Consider the following 13,873-nt stretch of genomic DNA (forward strand, 5'->3'; position numbering starts at 1 on the left):
AGATGGGAGAAATTTTCATCGAAGTTCGGACAGACTGACAGTCTTTGTAGCAGGATTTGGGAACATTGCACTCATCATGCTGCAATTCTAGGTCTTAGTCTCATTTGAAAAATGAGGTGGTTAGACTAGTGATCTAACAAAAGTCCTCCTATCTCTGAATTTCAAGCCATTTCTTTCATATGCAGTTTTAACTTAATTATCTATTTGAGAGTTACAGTGTATGTATCCATTTGTCATAAGGTTTGAAGTAGATTTTATTTGCTTAAATTTTTTTTTTTTAATTTGTTTTATTTTTTTGGGCACGCTGCTTTCGGGATCTTAGCTCCCTGACCAGGGATCGAACCCAGGCCCCCAGCAATGGAAGGACTGAGTCCTAACCACTGGACCTCCAGAGAATTCCCTATTTGTTTTTTTGGGTTTTTTTAAGTATACCTAATCTCATAGATATTAGCTTCCAAGACTAAATTTTGTAATAAAAGTGACAATTTCCACATTGCTCCTGAACACATATCTCCCTATTCCACAGGAAAATACCGTTGCACAGAACCCTGAAGAACGTTTCAGCATGTGATTTTGGGATTCCTGGGGATTTACTTTTCATGAAGAAACTTTCTTTTTCTGAGTTTTTGCGTTGTATGTGCCAGATTATTTTTCTCTATGTGGACTGGGTCAAAGAAGAAAAGTGACAATTTCCCTTACTGAAGTCATTGAGTGAAGAGACAAAGACATCTTAGGAGTGGCCACTTAAGGCTGGTCACTACCACGTTCCAGAGTTTCTTCCCCAGCTTTGATGAAACTTCAATATCGTCCATGCGCTGGATCATATCAAATTTTTAGCAACTGACAAAGATTAGTCAAACTACTGCTACTCTTCCTCCTCCTCCTAACATTTATTGAACACTCAGTGTGTGCTAGACACCGTGCAATGTTATATACTTGGTTTACCTCATCCTATCCTAACAACGACTCTCTGAAACAGGTACCATTATTAAACCCCATTTTGCAGATGAGGAAGCTGAAGTATCAGGAGATAAAAAACTTGGTCAAGGGTAGGCAGCTATTTAACCGTCCAACCCAACTCTGCCACACTCCATAAGCGTATGCTCTTCATCATTACACTATACCATTTCTCCTAAGAGAAGGATTTATGAACTAAAATTATTTTTATTAATTTACAATAGAAGATATTCATTTCCAGGGACTAGTAGCTCACTATCAAAACATCAAAGTCAAGTCAATGGTCTTGCACGGTATTTCTCTAAGTACAGCTGAGAGGTGGTCAATAACAGAGGTTCGCTCCTTCTAAGATAGTGCTAAGTGCTAAACTCAAAGTCTAAGCTAGTCTAGCTCTCTCTAATTAAGACACCAAGCTGACCAAGTCCCTTTCATTAGTACTCTTCCTTTAGAGAAGGAACAACACAAGTGATTGTTTCAGGGCTTGATAATGTTACAGTTTCTCACTTTTTAATACAATCAGGCATTCCTCTGAAAGCCTCCCTCTTCCTGGATTGCTTTACATGCCTAAACCATCCATTTAGGTAATATTTGTATCAGTGGGTCACTCTTGCATCACAATTTTCCCTAGTTTACTCCTTGCAGTTGGTCAAAGCACTGGTGCTCTGTAACTGTTGCTCCCCTCTTCCTCCCATATACTTCAGTACTGATTGCAGTCCAGTACTTGGCTAATGAGAAGTTAATTTCTTTATACAATATGAAAGACTTATAAACATGCCTCTAATAATTTTTCCTTCCCAGAATTTAAAAGTATTCTAGAGGGAATAGAAGAGTATGAAATGTTGAAACAAGAAAAGAAAGTTGTGGTTGAACATAGTTGTTTGGATTGACCTACAGTACAAACATACACAGAACATACATAAATACATATTAAAAGACTAGTGTTGGGGGAATTCCCGGGTAGTCCAGTGGTTAGGACGCCGCACTTTCACTGCTGAGGGCCCAGGTTCAATCCCTGGTTGGGGAACTAAGATCCCGGAAGCCCTGAGGCAAAAAAACAAAACAAAAAAAAACTACTGTTGGTAATACTATTCTAATATAAAGACTATATTTTATACTAAAAAGTAATACATGTGCAAAAGGTCTAAAGTTGTTTTTCTTGTTTTAAAGTTTTCACATCCAAGCTAAAATGGAGACAATGACTTAAAAGTGAAACTAAAAATAAAGTAAGATAAAATGTGAATTTTTTTTAATGCTTCTCTGGAAATAGTGAATCTAGGAAATGCAGATAAAATTTGAAAGCTGCAGCTTTCAAAAGAATTACCCCTCCCTTCATAAACTAATAATATTATCAATATTTAACAACAGAAACTTAAGAATTATTCAATGGATATTAGGAAATATTAGGATATTTGTTGAATTGAATTAAGTAACTTTCACATTCAAACTGAATCTGGAAATGTGACAATAATTTAACCCAGAATTCTAGAGGCAGAAATTTATGTATGTGAAACTGATTTCAAAAGAATCAGCAGGAATACAGGAACTCTGTACAAAAAAATCTCCCTGATTGGATTGACATTTACTGAAAAGAACTGGTTACATGTTCTTAGAGAAAGGGTTTTCAGTATAACAGTGTACAAAAGTAGTATACAGTACTATTATTTTTTCATGGCAACAAGGTTAGTAAAGCCCAGCCTAGAACTGGCCCTCCTTTAATGAGAGAGAAATAATACTTAGGTACAGAGGCAGGCAAACCAGTCGAGGTTTACCCTTTTCCCCTTAATGTGATGAAATCAGTTTGTAGTAAGTTGGACAATTGCTTTTCTTATTGTTTACACTATTATTTGCTTAAAAATTCTCTTTTGTACAATAGACTTTGTATTCAGAGCCAAAAAATATTTATTGAGGTCTATGAGGAGGTATGTGGTATAATAAGCACTACCTTTTAATAAGTTACCTACACTTTGTACCTATGCTCTTTCTATATAAAGAATATATAAAGGAGTATATAAAAGATCTTTATTCTTTAATCCTTTTAAGAAAAACCCTGTTAAGCAGACAACAACAAAAAATAAATAAGGGAGAACAAATATAACAGACTATAAACTTCTATTTTCTTACTAGAGGTCTTCTTGAAATAGACCAATTTCTTCCATAATTTGAAAAATTATGGAAAAAAATATAAATTCGCAGCATTACTCTGAGAGAATTCATACTTTACCTGAATACATGCTTATTTAACTAAGCCCCCTTTCTCCTATACTCTGTATCCCACACCTATACATACCAAGTTAAGTTACAGCAGATGAAAAAATAAAAATACAAATACCTAAGAATTTCCTCTTGTTTTGTGGAATATTTCCAACTCGTGTATTCCAAGTATTTATAGTGTAATGTCTTTTTTTTTTTTAATGGATGGTAAAAAAAAGAAGTTAAATCTGTATTTATAGAGTTGGTACCTGGCAAATACATTGTATAAAGTTGAAACTGGATTTTTAATTGATTCTAACAAAGAAAAGATTTTCATTTATTGAATATATAGAGCGGCTGAGCAGCAAGGCTGCTACTCAGACGACTTAAGAAAGTCCTCGTCCTCAGGATCTGAGTATTAGTGGACGAGATGTGGTACTACAATACAAAGCAGAAAGCACTAGAAAGGAACCACAAATACTCTGCTTCAAATGCAAATAATTTCAGAATTGCCACTACCAAAATGATTTAAGGATTTAGGGCAATAGAACAGGGGGGAAAAACACCCTCTATTCCTTTGTCCTCCTGACTCCAAGAACTCGGACCGTGTTGCTGAACACTGATGGCTGGTTCTGAAGTGGCTGGATGGTCGATGCAGGGCGGGCGGTCCCTTGAGGGCGTCACCCCTTTTGAGGCCTGTGGTGCCGAGACCACTACTCACAACGGCGGGGTTCATGGAGTTCTCACCCTGGCCAAACTCCCGATTACCTCTGACGAGCCCCGAAGATCAATGAGTACCAGTCTAGGCCGGGTCCCCCAGCAGAAAGGCGGCGACGGCTGCAACATCAGCGGTTAAATTTTACAGCCTTTCATAAGCCCGGTCTCGTGCACCTGTAGTAAGAATACCAGAGCTGAGGGTTCCTAGATTGGTGAAAACGAAAGCGTGGACGGAGAAGGGAGGAAAATGAGGAGGGCACAGGGAAAGGGAAGGGGGCGGGTTTACAGGCGAGCCCTTGGCGTTGCCATGGGAACGTATCCCTCCGCCAGTGATTCGCGTCTTAGCCTTTTCAGTTCCCTCCGCGCCGCTTCTCGGCTGTTTCCGCCCAGCTCCTTTGTGCCGCGCAGAACGTCGAGACGACGCATGCGCAAAGAAACCCAGCCGCCGCATATATAAGCGCGAACCCAGGCTTTTCCTCGTAGTGCTGCCGGGACCGTTGGCGAGTGAGTCTTCGGTGTAGGTTTTGGAGTAATCGATCTCTGGGCGCTGCGAGCTGAAAGAGCTGAGCTCGCACGCCAGTCATCATGTCGCGCTACGGGCGGTACGGAGGAGGTAAGAGGGTAGGAGCCAGTGAGGAACGTTGCTGTGGGTGTAGTGAGTCTTTAGAGCCGTGAGGTTGGCGCGGCGGCTGGGAGACGGTTATTCCGCGTGCGTAATGGCGGCTTCGGCGTACACCATACGAAGCCAGAGACGGCAGGGGCGGGGTATCGAAGGAGGACAGGAGGTGGCTGGGGTAGGTCTGTGCCTGGGTTGATATCAATTCTTGGGCATTTTCGTCTCCCGCCTAGCCCTCGGTCCCTGTTTCGTTGTTGCCCTTCTTCGAGCCGCCGGCCCGTTCCCCACGCCCCCCCGCCCTCGGCTGCCATTTTGCGCACATTGACGACCATGGTGGCGCATTTCCTTGGCGCTTTCCCGCCACTTTGGCGGACAGATGTGGTCACAGCCGTAAAAGGAGTGAATTTAAGACTGAACAAAACTGTGGCAGTTTCGTGCTGCGCGGTCTCGTCAGTCGGTCGGACTCCTGAGTGGGAGTGGAAACATAACAGGATCTTTAGGTCTGGCGGCCGGTGTCTTTTTCTCTTGTAGCTCTTTCGAGCGCGATTTATGCTCTGGGGCGGGGGACCTGGAGTCGTGGGCGAGCCTGCGCCTGGGGCGGTTGCCGCGAGAGCCGGCGCAGACCCGCTCTCCCGATCCGGCTTCCGCCGGGGCCAGCTCGCCGCCGACGCCGCTGCCGCTGCCGCTGCCGCTGCCGCTGCCGCTGCCGGCCGCGCGCGCTCCTAGCGCGCCTGGGCCTGCCGGGCCTCGGGGGCGGGGCCGGGGCGGATCCCGCCCCATGCCTCGGAGTGTCCTACCACGCGGCTGTGCTTGTGTTTTGGAGGTTCCCCTCCACGCCCCCCCCCTTTGAACGTTAAGAACTTTGTCGTACGCTTAGCTTTTCAGAAATGTACGGACTTTGTTGGTTTTAAGGCTAAAGTCAATCCTTGAGAGAGCGTTAAACATGCTTTGCAGTCTTAAGGATGGACTCTTTCAAGGCAAAGAATTCAAACTTAAGCCAGTTTTTTCATAACATGCATTCTTCTATTTGCGTTTTTAAACAGAAACCAAGGTGTATGTTGGTAACCTGGGAACTGGTGCTGGCAAAGGAGAGTTAGAAAGGGCTTTCAGTTATTATGGTCCCTTAAGAACTGTGTGGATTGCCAGAAATCCTCCGGGATTTGCCTTTGTGGAATTTGAAGACCCTAGAGATGCAGAAGATGCAGTGCGAGGCCTGGATGGGAAGTAAGTAACATGTCGGTTATGAAAGTTAAGTGTTCGTGAGAATATTCCTGTGCGAAGCTTGGATTCTGTTGTCTGGAGATTTTAAATAAATAGGTAGTCATTTTATGAAGACAGGAGCTGGGGAACAAAGGTGGAGTTTAAAAGGCTTCTAAAGGTATAGCTGAAGCTTGTGAGGGCAAAGAAAGAGTGCTTGGAAAGTTCTAAATATAGGAGTCACGTGTTTGTTTGTTTGTTTTTTAAAGCATTAGAATTTCATTGTTTTTCTTTTATAGAGTGATTTGTGGTTCCCGAGTGAGAGTTGAACTATCAACAGGCATGCCTCGGAGATCTCGTTTTGATAGACCACCTGCCCGACGTCCCTTTGATCCCAATGATAGATGCTATGAGTGTGGCGAAAAGGGACATTATGCTTATGATTGTCATCGCTATAGCCGCCGAAGAAGAAGCAGGTATTTATTTTAATAAAGGAGTGGTTGGTGTACTGGTTAATCAAGTTAATTTTCTTATTAGCAAGGCAGAAACTAGTATTTTTCTATAAACTTGAATGTTAATTGTACAGGTGTATTTTACAGTTTTTGTTTAATTAAATGTTAATGTATTAATAATCAACCTGGTCAAAACCTTTCAGGTTTCTTCGTTTGAGTCAGTCGCCTTGATTCAGAATGTCACGAGCCTTATGATATCATGCTGAGGCGCCTTGCAAATCCGACAATTAAGATCCTCCTAGACCTTGAGGTGATCAGCATAAGAGGCCAGATCCCCTCGAGTCATCTACACCTAGCTTCACCTTATTCTTTAAAGGGCAGAAAATTTGAGACGGTGATCGCCGTAACAGTAAATTTGGCTTACAATTGGGGCCCCCTCCGGTTTAGAAAGAGGAACACCAGATTGACCACATTCCCAACTAGAAAAATCTTCTTGCGTCAATCAAGCCTCACCTGGCTCATTTGGCTGTCAGTTTGATCGTCGTTAGATTGAAGAAAACATCTAGATGCAGCGATCGGCTATAGATACTTCTAGATCGTCTAGATCTACTAGACCATGGGCCAAAGAGGGTCGACCTGCAAACTTGCAAGGTTTATTTTAAATACACCTTACAGTGTTTTATATTATGTAATTCTAAGATGTAATTGAGCTTTTAACAAATCTTTTTTTAGGTAGTTTAAAAAAAAAAAAAAAAAGACAAGTAATAGGCCCAGAGTTTATTTCCAAATGAGACACTAAGTTTAAATAGTTTTGAGATTTGATTTCAGCAGAGACACACGAACTCTAAAAAGGAGTTGCCATCTAACATTTTGCTTTTTTCTGACTTGAAAAATAGGTCACGGTCTAGATCACATTCAAGATCCAGAGGTAGGCGATACTCTCGCTCTCGCAGCAGGAGCAGGGGAAGGAGGTGAGAGATGTTGCTTAATTCAAGTTTTAACAAGAAATAAAAAAAACTTTAATTGGAAGTGGACTTAAACAACTTTGATTTAATTTTTAGGTCAAGATCAGCATCTCCTCGGCGATCAAGATCTGTGTCTCTTCGTAGATCAAGATCAGCTTCACTCAGACGATCTAGGTCTGGTTCTATAAAAGGATCGAGGTATTTCCAGTATGTAGCACCTTTTTTTCCCCTTATTTGTATTTGGATTGTCACGTCTTAATGACAGCAGTGGAGTATCTTAAGGACCTAATTGACATGGAATGCTTCAGGAAAACGTTGAATGTGTACACGTCAAGATGAAGAAAAGCCCAACTAAAGATTTTAAGGGCTGTTACAGAGGTGATAGAGGAGGGTCCAAAGCACAAATCCTCAAATCATTCCAGTGAACACTCTGGGTAAACATGTTGGAAACTTCTGGAGTCAGCTTATATCTGTTGTATAGGTAAATGATAATAGCACTAAAAGATGATAGTTGCCTGATCCCTGGTAAGAAACCCATTAGAACCAGGAGGAGATTTATTTAGGGTTAGAAGCAAGTTAAAACAAGTTTCTCTTTGGAATGATGGTGGTGAGTTTGAGACCATGGAAAGTTTGTTTAGGGTAACATAAACATGGATGAACATGGCCTGTTTAACCAGATACTTGGGTTAGACACTGAAATTTAAAAAGTTAAAAATCAAATTAGGCACCTCCGCATTTTTTACTTCCTTTGTAGAAAACCTTAAAAGGTGATGGAAATGGATAAAATTCTAGATAATGAGTTGATAGTGCTACTCATGTGTCAGTGGTAGGGAATGCTACTGGGAATTACTACTATTCAGTAATAGCACAGTCTATAAACGCAGGGATTCAAAAACCTGTGGTCCAATTGAAAAATATCTGGACTCTATAGATAAATGCATTTAGCTTGGTTGCAGGACCTCAAGATGTGTATGTCGGCCTGATTTGGTTTGTGTGACAAATGGATGGTCCCTGAACCATGACAGTTTGTTGATGATCCAAGAACAAAACGTTACCCAGTCATGGCTTTTCACTGAGCTTACCACCTGAAGAAATGGTTTCAGTTCAGGGGGTTGCTTTGATTCTTCTAAGATAAAATACCAGTTTTCTCAAACGAACACCATATATTTCTTTTGGATACTGTACACTGTTTAAGAATATACCTCTGTAGAGGAACTGTGACAACCCAACTCATGATAGGTAATTGAAAAGGTGGTTCTTTATTTGATAACAACTTATCGAAAGCAATTACTTGTCCAGTCTTGGACTGATACATGGCATCTTGCTCTGTTTTAGCCACTTTATTCCTAGCCTACCTAATAAGGTACTCAGTAGGTGTTGAAGGAAATTACTCCTATGGACTAATTGGTATAATTGTATTTCTGTTTTTTGTTAAGATCCCGGTCCAGGTCGAGATCAAGATCCAGGTCTCTTTCACGACCAAGAAGCAGGTAGGGTAAAAATCTCATTGATGCTCTTCTAGTTACATGGCGCCAATATCCAAAGTGTTTTTGAATTGCTGAAATTTCAAGTGTTAGCTGTAAGCTTAGGTATTGAGTAGGAACACAATACCTTATTAATAAACCAAACTTTAGAATTTCATTTATACATGGCCTGTTCTGGCTGACTTCCTGGACAAGGGTGTGTCAAGCTACAGTGAAAAAGAAGTTGGTGAATTTGGGGTTATAGTAAGACCTGTGTTAGAATTGATAGATGCATGGAGAAGCATTCTGAGTTCATTGTGCTTAAAGTAGAGTGTAAAAGGTTATTTGTGATAAAATAAAGCAGTTCACTTATTTTATGAAGAACAGGTGTTATAAGATTAGCTTTTGTTAGTGAAAAATTGGTAGGTTTGTTTTCAGTTTAAATGCAGGACAGTTCAAGGTCAAGACAGTTTGGGGGTTCATTTCATGGTATTGTGACTTAAGGGGTTGGATAGTACGTTTTCTTAATAGAATTTCTCATGTTTTGACAGCCGATCGAAGTCCAGATCTCCATCTCCAAAAAGAAGGTAAGCTAAATAATTTGTTGCCAGATCTTAACTGTCAAGTGTGGCCTCTGCAGAATTTGTTTGCTTACTGCCTACTTTCCGGGCTTTGAGCTCTTTGGAGAATTGGTGCTATATATATATTAGAATACTAGATGCAGAGTTTATTAGGTGATCCCCCCAAAAAAAAATCCCCAAAATTCAAGCAATTCTCTTTAAATTTTGTAATATTAGTGAAGAGGCTATTAAGCCTTACATAATTTTTTAGACTTCTGCTGTAGGAATTTACTACCTTTGGCCACCTTTGAATTTATTGAAACTTGAGTTTTGCACGACAGATATGCAAGAAGAGTTTCAGTAGACACTAATTGGTTCCAAACCTAATGTTTTTCTTTTTAGTCGTTCCCCATCAGGAAGTCCGCGAAGAAGTGCAAGTCCTGAAAGAGTGGACTGAAGTTCTCAAGTTCACCTTTTAGGGAAAAGTTATTTTGTTTACATTATTATAAGGGATTTGTGATGTCTGTAAAGTGTAACTTAGGGAAGGGTAATTCAACCATCTAATCAAAATGAATCTGGACTATTACTCTGTAAATTCACAGCAGTAAGGTAATATAAATTTTTGTTGAATGTATTAACATCCTATGGTCTGAAAATGTGGGTTTTTATTTGGCACATTTAAAATAAAAAATGTTTCTAATTAGATTTTTGATTTGTGTTCAGTATTAATGCTCCTCAGTTTGGTAGGCTTCAGGAGTCAACCTTGATATTAACCATATTCATACAGATCTGCATTCAAAGTTTAATGGTGTTATTTAAGTCTTGAACATCATTGAATAGTATATATACACTTGGAAGATTCCTTTCTACACTTAGAGTTTTGGGTAAGATGGTAAGAACTCAAGTGAGTCCCCCTTAGTAGCATGAATGCATCATGACAAGTCCCTAAATTAATCTGTTGGAGTTGGCGTTATTAGATGTTATCAGGCTAATGATCTCTTCTGTCAGGCTGTAGGGACCACTGACTTGCTATAAAGTGAGCGCAACAGGAACTGAGCAAGAGTAGCTGGACTTAATGCTGGAGAAACTGAATTTTCTGAAGCCTATTTAAGTATAATAACTAATTGAGGTTTTCAGCCTATTAGATAGGATGGTGTCAAATTAGAGTTCTCCATTCTAGGAAGTTACACTCAATGTTCTTTTGTTTCTTTGTTTTCAAACATTAACCAATTTTATGCCAAAATTTTTGCATGTTTGAAGAATTGTCTGAATTTGGGACAAAACATCTTCATGTAAACCAGCTTTGCAAAATTTTCCAGCCCAGATATTCTCCCCTGTCTCTTCAAATGGATTGCCTTATTCTGAGCAGAGATCTGTTAATTCCCAAGTTAGGTTTTTCAGTTCCCGAACACCAACATACTTTCTTATTTTGCCAGGCTGGTGCAAAGTAATTAAAGATGTCAATCAGAAATGTTAAAAAGACTAAAGTAGTTTGTAAATCCAACCTATATTTAGCAACACCTCATGTAGTTATTTTTTGGTAGCATCTGGTAAACTTTAGAATGTTAGAGCCAGTAGATTCTTTATTTGGACTTCAAATATCTTAAGTATCGTAGGGCAGTAACAATTTTGAGTTTTCTGGTCAAGCTTTTGGTGCAAAAAAATTTAGTGCTGGTGGCACAGCTGTCTGCCCTTGTTTCTTATGCTTTTAAACAAAGTTATTGGGTAACTTTACAATTTGGGAACACTGATCTGCCTCAAATTTATTTACTGGTCTGAATGATCATTAGTATGTTGGAAGTTTGGATGTTCTGTTTTTGGAATTTTGACAACTGGCTGCGTTTTATGGTTGGTATAAAGCTATGTGTGTAATCAGCAGGCTTATTTGTTGAACTTGGTCAGCTTTAATTGTTCTGTATTATATAAAGATAAGATTACTCAACAATAAATCTGCAGAGAATAAACAGTCCTGATATTCAATTTTTGGAAGTGGGAGTTCTGAGCCAAGAGTAGGAAACATCCTGTAGCTTTGGGATGGATTACTAGCAGCATCCTAGAGATTAGTGTGAAAGGGTAAAAATGATATGGAGGAGGGGTTAGGGGCAAAGATGATTTTAAGAAACAAGCACAGAAAATTCTATTTACCCTTATGGGAAAGGGAATACTGGGTGTATAGACCAACACCTTTTGTACCCTTGACTGCAACTCTGTACCCCTGTGTTTAGTATACATCTTAAAATGATACATTGGTTTAGTGCACCTTTTTTTTGTTTAGAGTTTGGGACTGATATATTGATTGTGATTGACTTGAAAAGTGCTGGTCTAAACTCATTGCTTCTAAATTATTAACCTAGCATTGATTGGTAGCTAATTGAACACATCAGACATTGAGTGCTTTGGGCAATGAACCTTACCTTGGTTCTCTCTCCTAGGTATAGAGGTAGGTAAAGCATAACTCATGACTTCACTTTGGTAGTTCTCCTTTGGGCCTTTGAATTAAGCTAAGTATCAAGTTAAAGTGTGGTCCTACCATTTTACCATGTCCCCTCTCCTGAGGACAAAGAATAAAATTTGAGGGGGTCTTGAAATACCATCAATTTGTGACTTTGGGTTAAATGAATGGTAGTGTGGGATTGTGGTTTTCGTCTTTGTGTAGCCTATCTCAAAGTCTAAAGGAATGCAGTGATTTCCAGGATATATTAAGCTTAAGTAGGAATTGAAAGCTCTGAAACTGACATGTTGGCAATGAGTTATCAGTGAAGGACAGGAGCAAAGAATTCATTAGATCTGGCTCTGAGCAACAATTGCTTGGAGACTTGTGCAGGGGAGGGCTGTATAGTATAGCCTAAAAGATGTATGCATAATTTTTTAGCTGGAAAGACACGAAGGCAAAGAAGGTCAAAGTAGCAAGAAATACTCGGGGCCTGGCTGGTGTTGGAGTGTTCGGAGGGTGGTGAGAACTGGTGACAAGCCGAAGAAATGAGACAAAGATGCCTAGGTTTAAGGTATGGTAGTATTAAGCTGTTATATCCAGATCTAAAAGTTGGGGAAGAAAAGCACCTTTAGGGATACCATTCTAGTAAAAAATGTCAAAGGACATTGTCACTTAATCCTCACAACAAATTAATACTGTTAAAAACCCCATCTCATACAAGAGGAAATGGGCTTAGGGAGATTGGTAATAACAATATCGTACTATTAACCAGCTAAAAGGTAGGGAAAGTTTGATTCCTACTTAATGGTTTCAAAGCCCTAACTTTTTTAATCAATAGAGCACCTTTCTGCTCCCTTAAAACAAGACCACATTATGGAAGAGTCAGGAAGTAAAAGAACAAAATAACCCTTGGTCCTAGTTATAAGCTATTTTCTTTCCAGACTTAATGGGGAAAAGATGCTAGATAGAAGGGTAGTTCTAGAGCACAGCCCTCAAGGCCACTTCTCAAACCTAATGCTTTTTACTTTTCCCACAGGCTGCTGGCCCAACCTATTTTCCATTTTAGCCACACCATGTGGTTTGTGGGATATTAGTTCCCTGACCAGGGATTGAACCTGGACCCCAGCAGTGAAAGCTCCGAGTCCTAACCACTGTACCGCCAGGGAGTTCCCACTTTTCTTTTTTCTTTTAACACAAAATACATACACCTTGTTTTTCTCATTTAATATCTTGGAGATCTTTCGTATAAGTAAAAATGGCACTTTTTTTTTTAAGTTGCATACTATTTAGTTGCTTGGATGGTGCATAATTTATGCATTAAACTTTTGTGCCTCTTCAATGTGCCAGGTACTACTAGCTTTGGAATATAGAAGTGAACAAAGTCTTTATCTTCATGGAGCTGGAGTTCTGGAGAGACAAAATGAACAAATATCAGGTGGGTAATAATAGATAGGGAGAATGATGAAACAGAAAGGACAGGGGATTGGTTGCTGTCGCGTAAAGGGTGGTCTCAGGAGGCCTCTGACCGCAACAACATTGGAGCCAGAGAGACAGTTACACCAACTTCGGAGGGCACTGTTGATGCAAAGGCCCTAAAGTAGTCTGAGCTGTTGGAGGGTAAGGAAGCCAGTAGGAAGTGAACAGAGGGGAGCGTGGGCAGAGATGGCATAGGAAGGGAAGGGATGTAAGATATAGATCATGTAGGACTTTGTGTCCTTTGGGAGGGACTCGCTGTTTTCCTTGGGAGAGTTTTTGAGCAAAGAGTGACAGGAATTGAATCAGTTCCCTACTAATGGATATGAGGGTTGTTTCTAATTACTATTATAATGCTGCAGTAAATAACCTTGTATAATACATTGCACATGTGACCCTGTATCTAGGATAATTCCTAGAAGTTGAATTGCTGGGTCAAAGGCTCCGTGCATTTATATTTTTGCTAGGTACTATTTGCCCTGGTGGAAATGGATGGGAGTGCCTATTTCTCTCTGACATTGCCCATTTGGTACACATGGTGTAACCACATGGTGGACTGTCAACCTTGTTGACTTTTACCAATCTTGTGTTGAAAAATGGTGTCTCAGCATAGCTTGTTTTAATTGTGGTAAAATACATGTTTTCCCCCCACTATAAATTGCCGTGTGTTCAAGTCTGGTTTAGGTTCCCTTGCTCTCAACACACTGTCTATAGTAGGAGACTGTAATTGCCTGTTTAGTTCTCCGTCGGTATGCTACCACAAGACAAATTGCGACAGCAGGTACCAGGCCTTGTTCTGTTTCTTCATTGCCTATTGCTTATTAACACTTAAATATCTGATGAATGAAA

General features: G+C 40.1%; 1 protein-coding gene, 1 long non-coding RNA gene and 1 other non-coding gene across 6 annotated transcripts in view; 2 read left to right on the forward strand and 1 right to left on the reverse strand.

The window, feature by feature from the left end:
- Window positions 1-4,334, reverse strand: part of LOC130709372 (uncharacterized) — a 24,430-nt gene extending 20,096 nt beyond the window's left edge. Inside the window, exon 1 of the long non-coding RNA XR_009009897.1 lies at window positions 3,895-4,334. This is a non-coding gene — a long non-coding RNA (uncharacterized LOC130709372). The remainder of the gene's footprint in view (window positions 1-3,894) is intronic.
- Window positions 1,909-1,981, forward strand: TRNAE-UUC (transfer RNA glutamic acid (anticodon UUC)). Its single transcript has one exon. It is a non-coding gene; the product is annotated as a tRNA-Glu (tRNA).
- On the forward strand, window positions 4,325-12,986 carry SRSF7 (serine and arginine rich splicing factor 7). 4 transcript variants are annotated; one of them, XM_057558142.1, is made up of 9 exons: window positions 4,325-4,477; window positions 5,524-5,704; window positions 5,977-6,153; window positions 7,026-7,100; window positions 7,191-7,301; window positions 8,531-8,584; window positions 9,109-9,144; window positions 11,990-12,122; window positions 12,899-12,986. In XM_057558142.1, exons 1-8 carry the CDS (start codon window positions 4,450-4,452, stop codon window positions 12,072-12,074), a joined length of 747 nt encoding a protein of 248 aa, XP_057414125.1. In that variant the 5' UTR covers window positions 4,325-4,449; the 3' UTR covers window positions 12,075-12,122; window positions 12,899-12,986. The 4 variants fall into 4 exon arrangements, with proteins under 4 accessions (XP_057414125.1, XP_057414126.1, XP_007167199.1 ...); XM_057558143.1 differs by having other exon boundaries at window positions 7,191-7,292; XM_007167137.3 differs by lacking the exons at window positions 11,990-12,122; window positions 12,899-12,986 and adding an exon at window positions 9,520-9,822.
- The last annotated feature ends 887 nt before the right edge of the window (window positions 12,987-13,873 follow it).

Source organism: Balaenoptera acutorostrata, chromosome 12 (genome assembly GCF_949987535.1).
Source record: "Balaenoptera acutorostrata chromosome 12, mBalAcu1.1, whole genome shotgun sequence".
Lineage (NCBI taxonomy): Eukaryota > Metazoa > Chordata > Mammalia > Artiodactyla > Balaenopteridae > Balaenoptera > Balaenoptera acutorostrata.

Excerpts from the sequence above, each read along its gene's own strand:
- SRSF7 (XM_057558142.1), top strand. The coding sequence starts at position 4,450 with ATGTCGCGCTACGGGCGGTACGGAGGAG. Across the intron at positions 5,705-5,976 it reads GTGCGAGGCCTGGATGGGAA|AGTGATTTGTGGTTCCCGAG; the intron begins GTAAGTAACATG and ends TTTCTTTTATAG. Across the intron at positions 8,585-9,108 it reads CTTTCACGACCAAGAAGCAG|CCGATCGAAGTCCAGATCTC; the intron begins GTAGGGTAAAAA and ends ATGTTTTGACAG.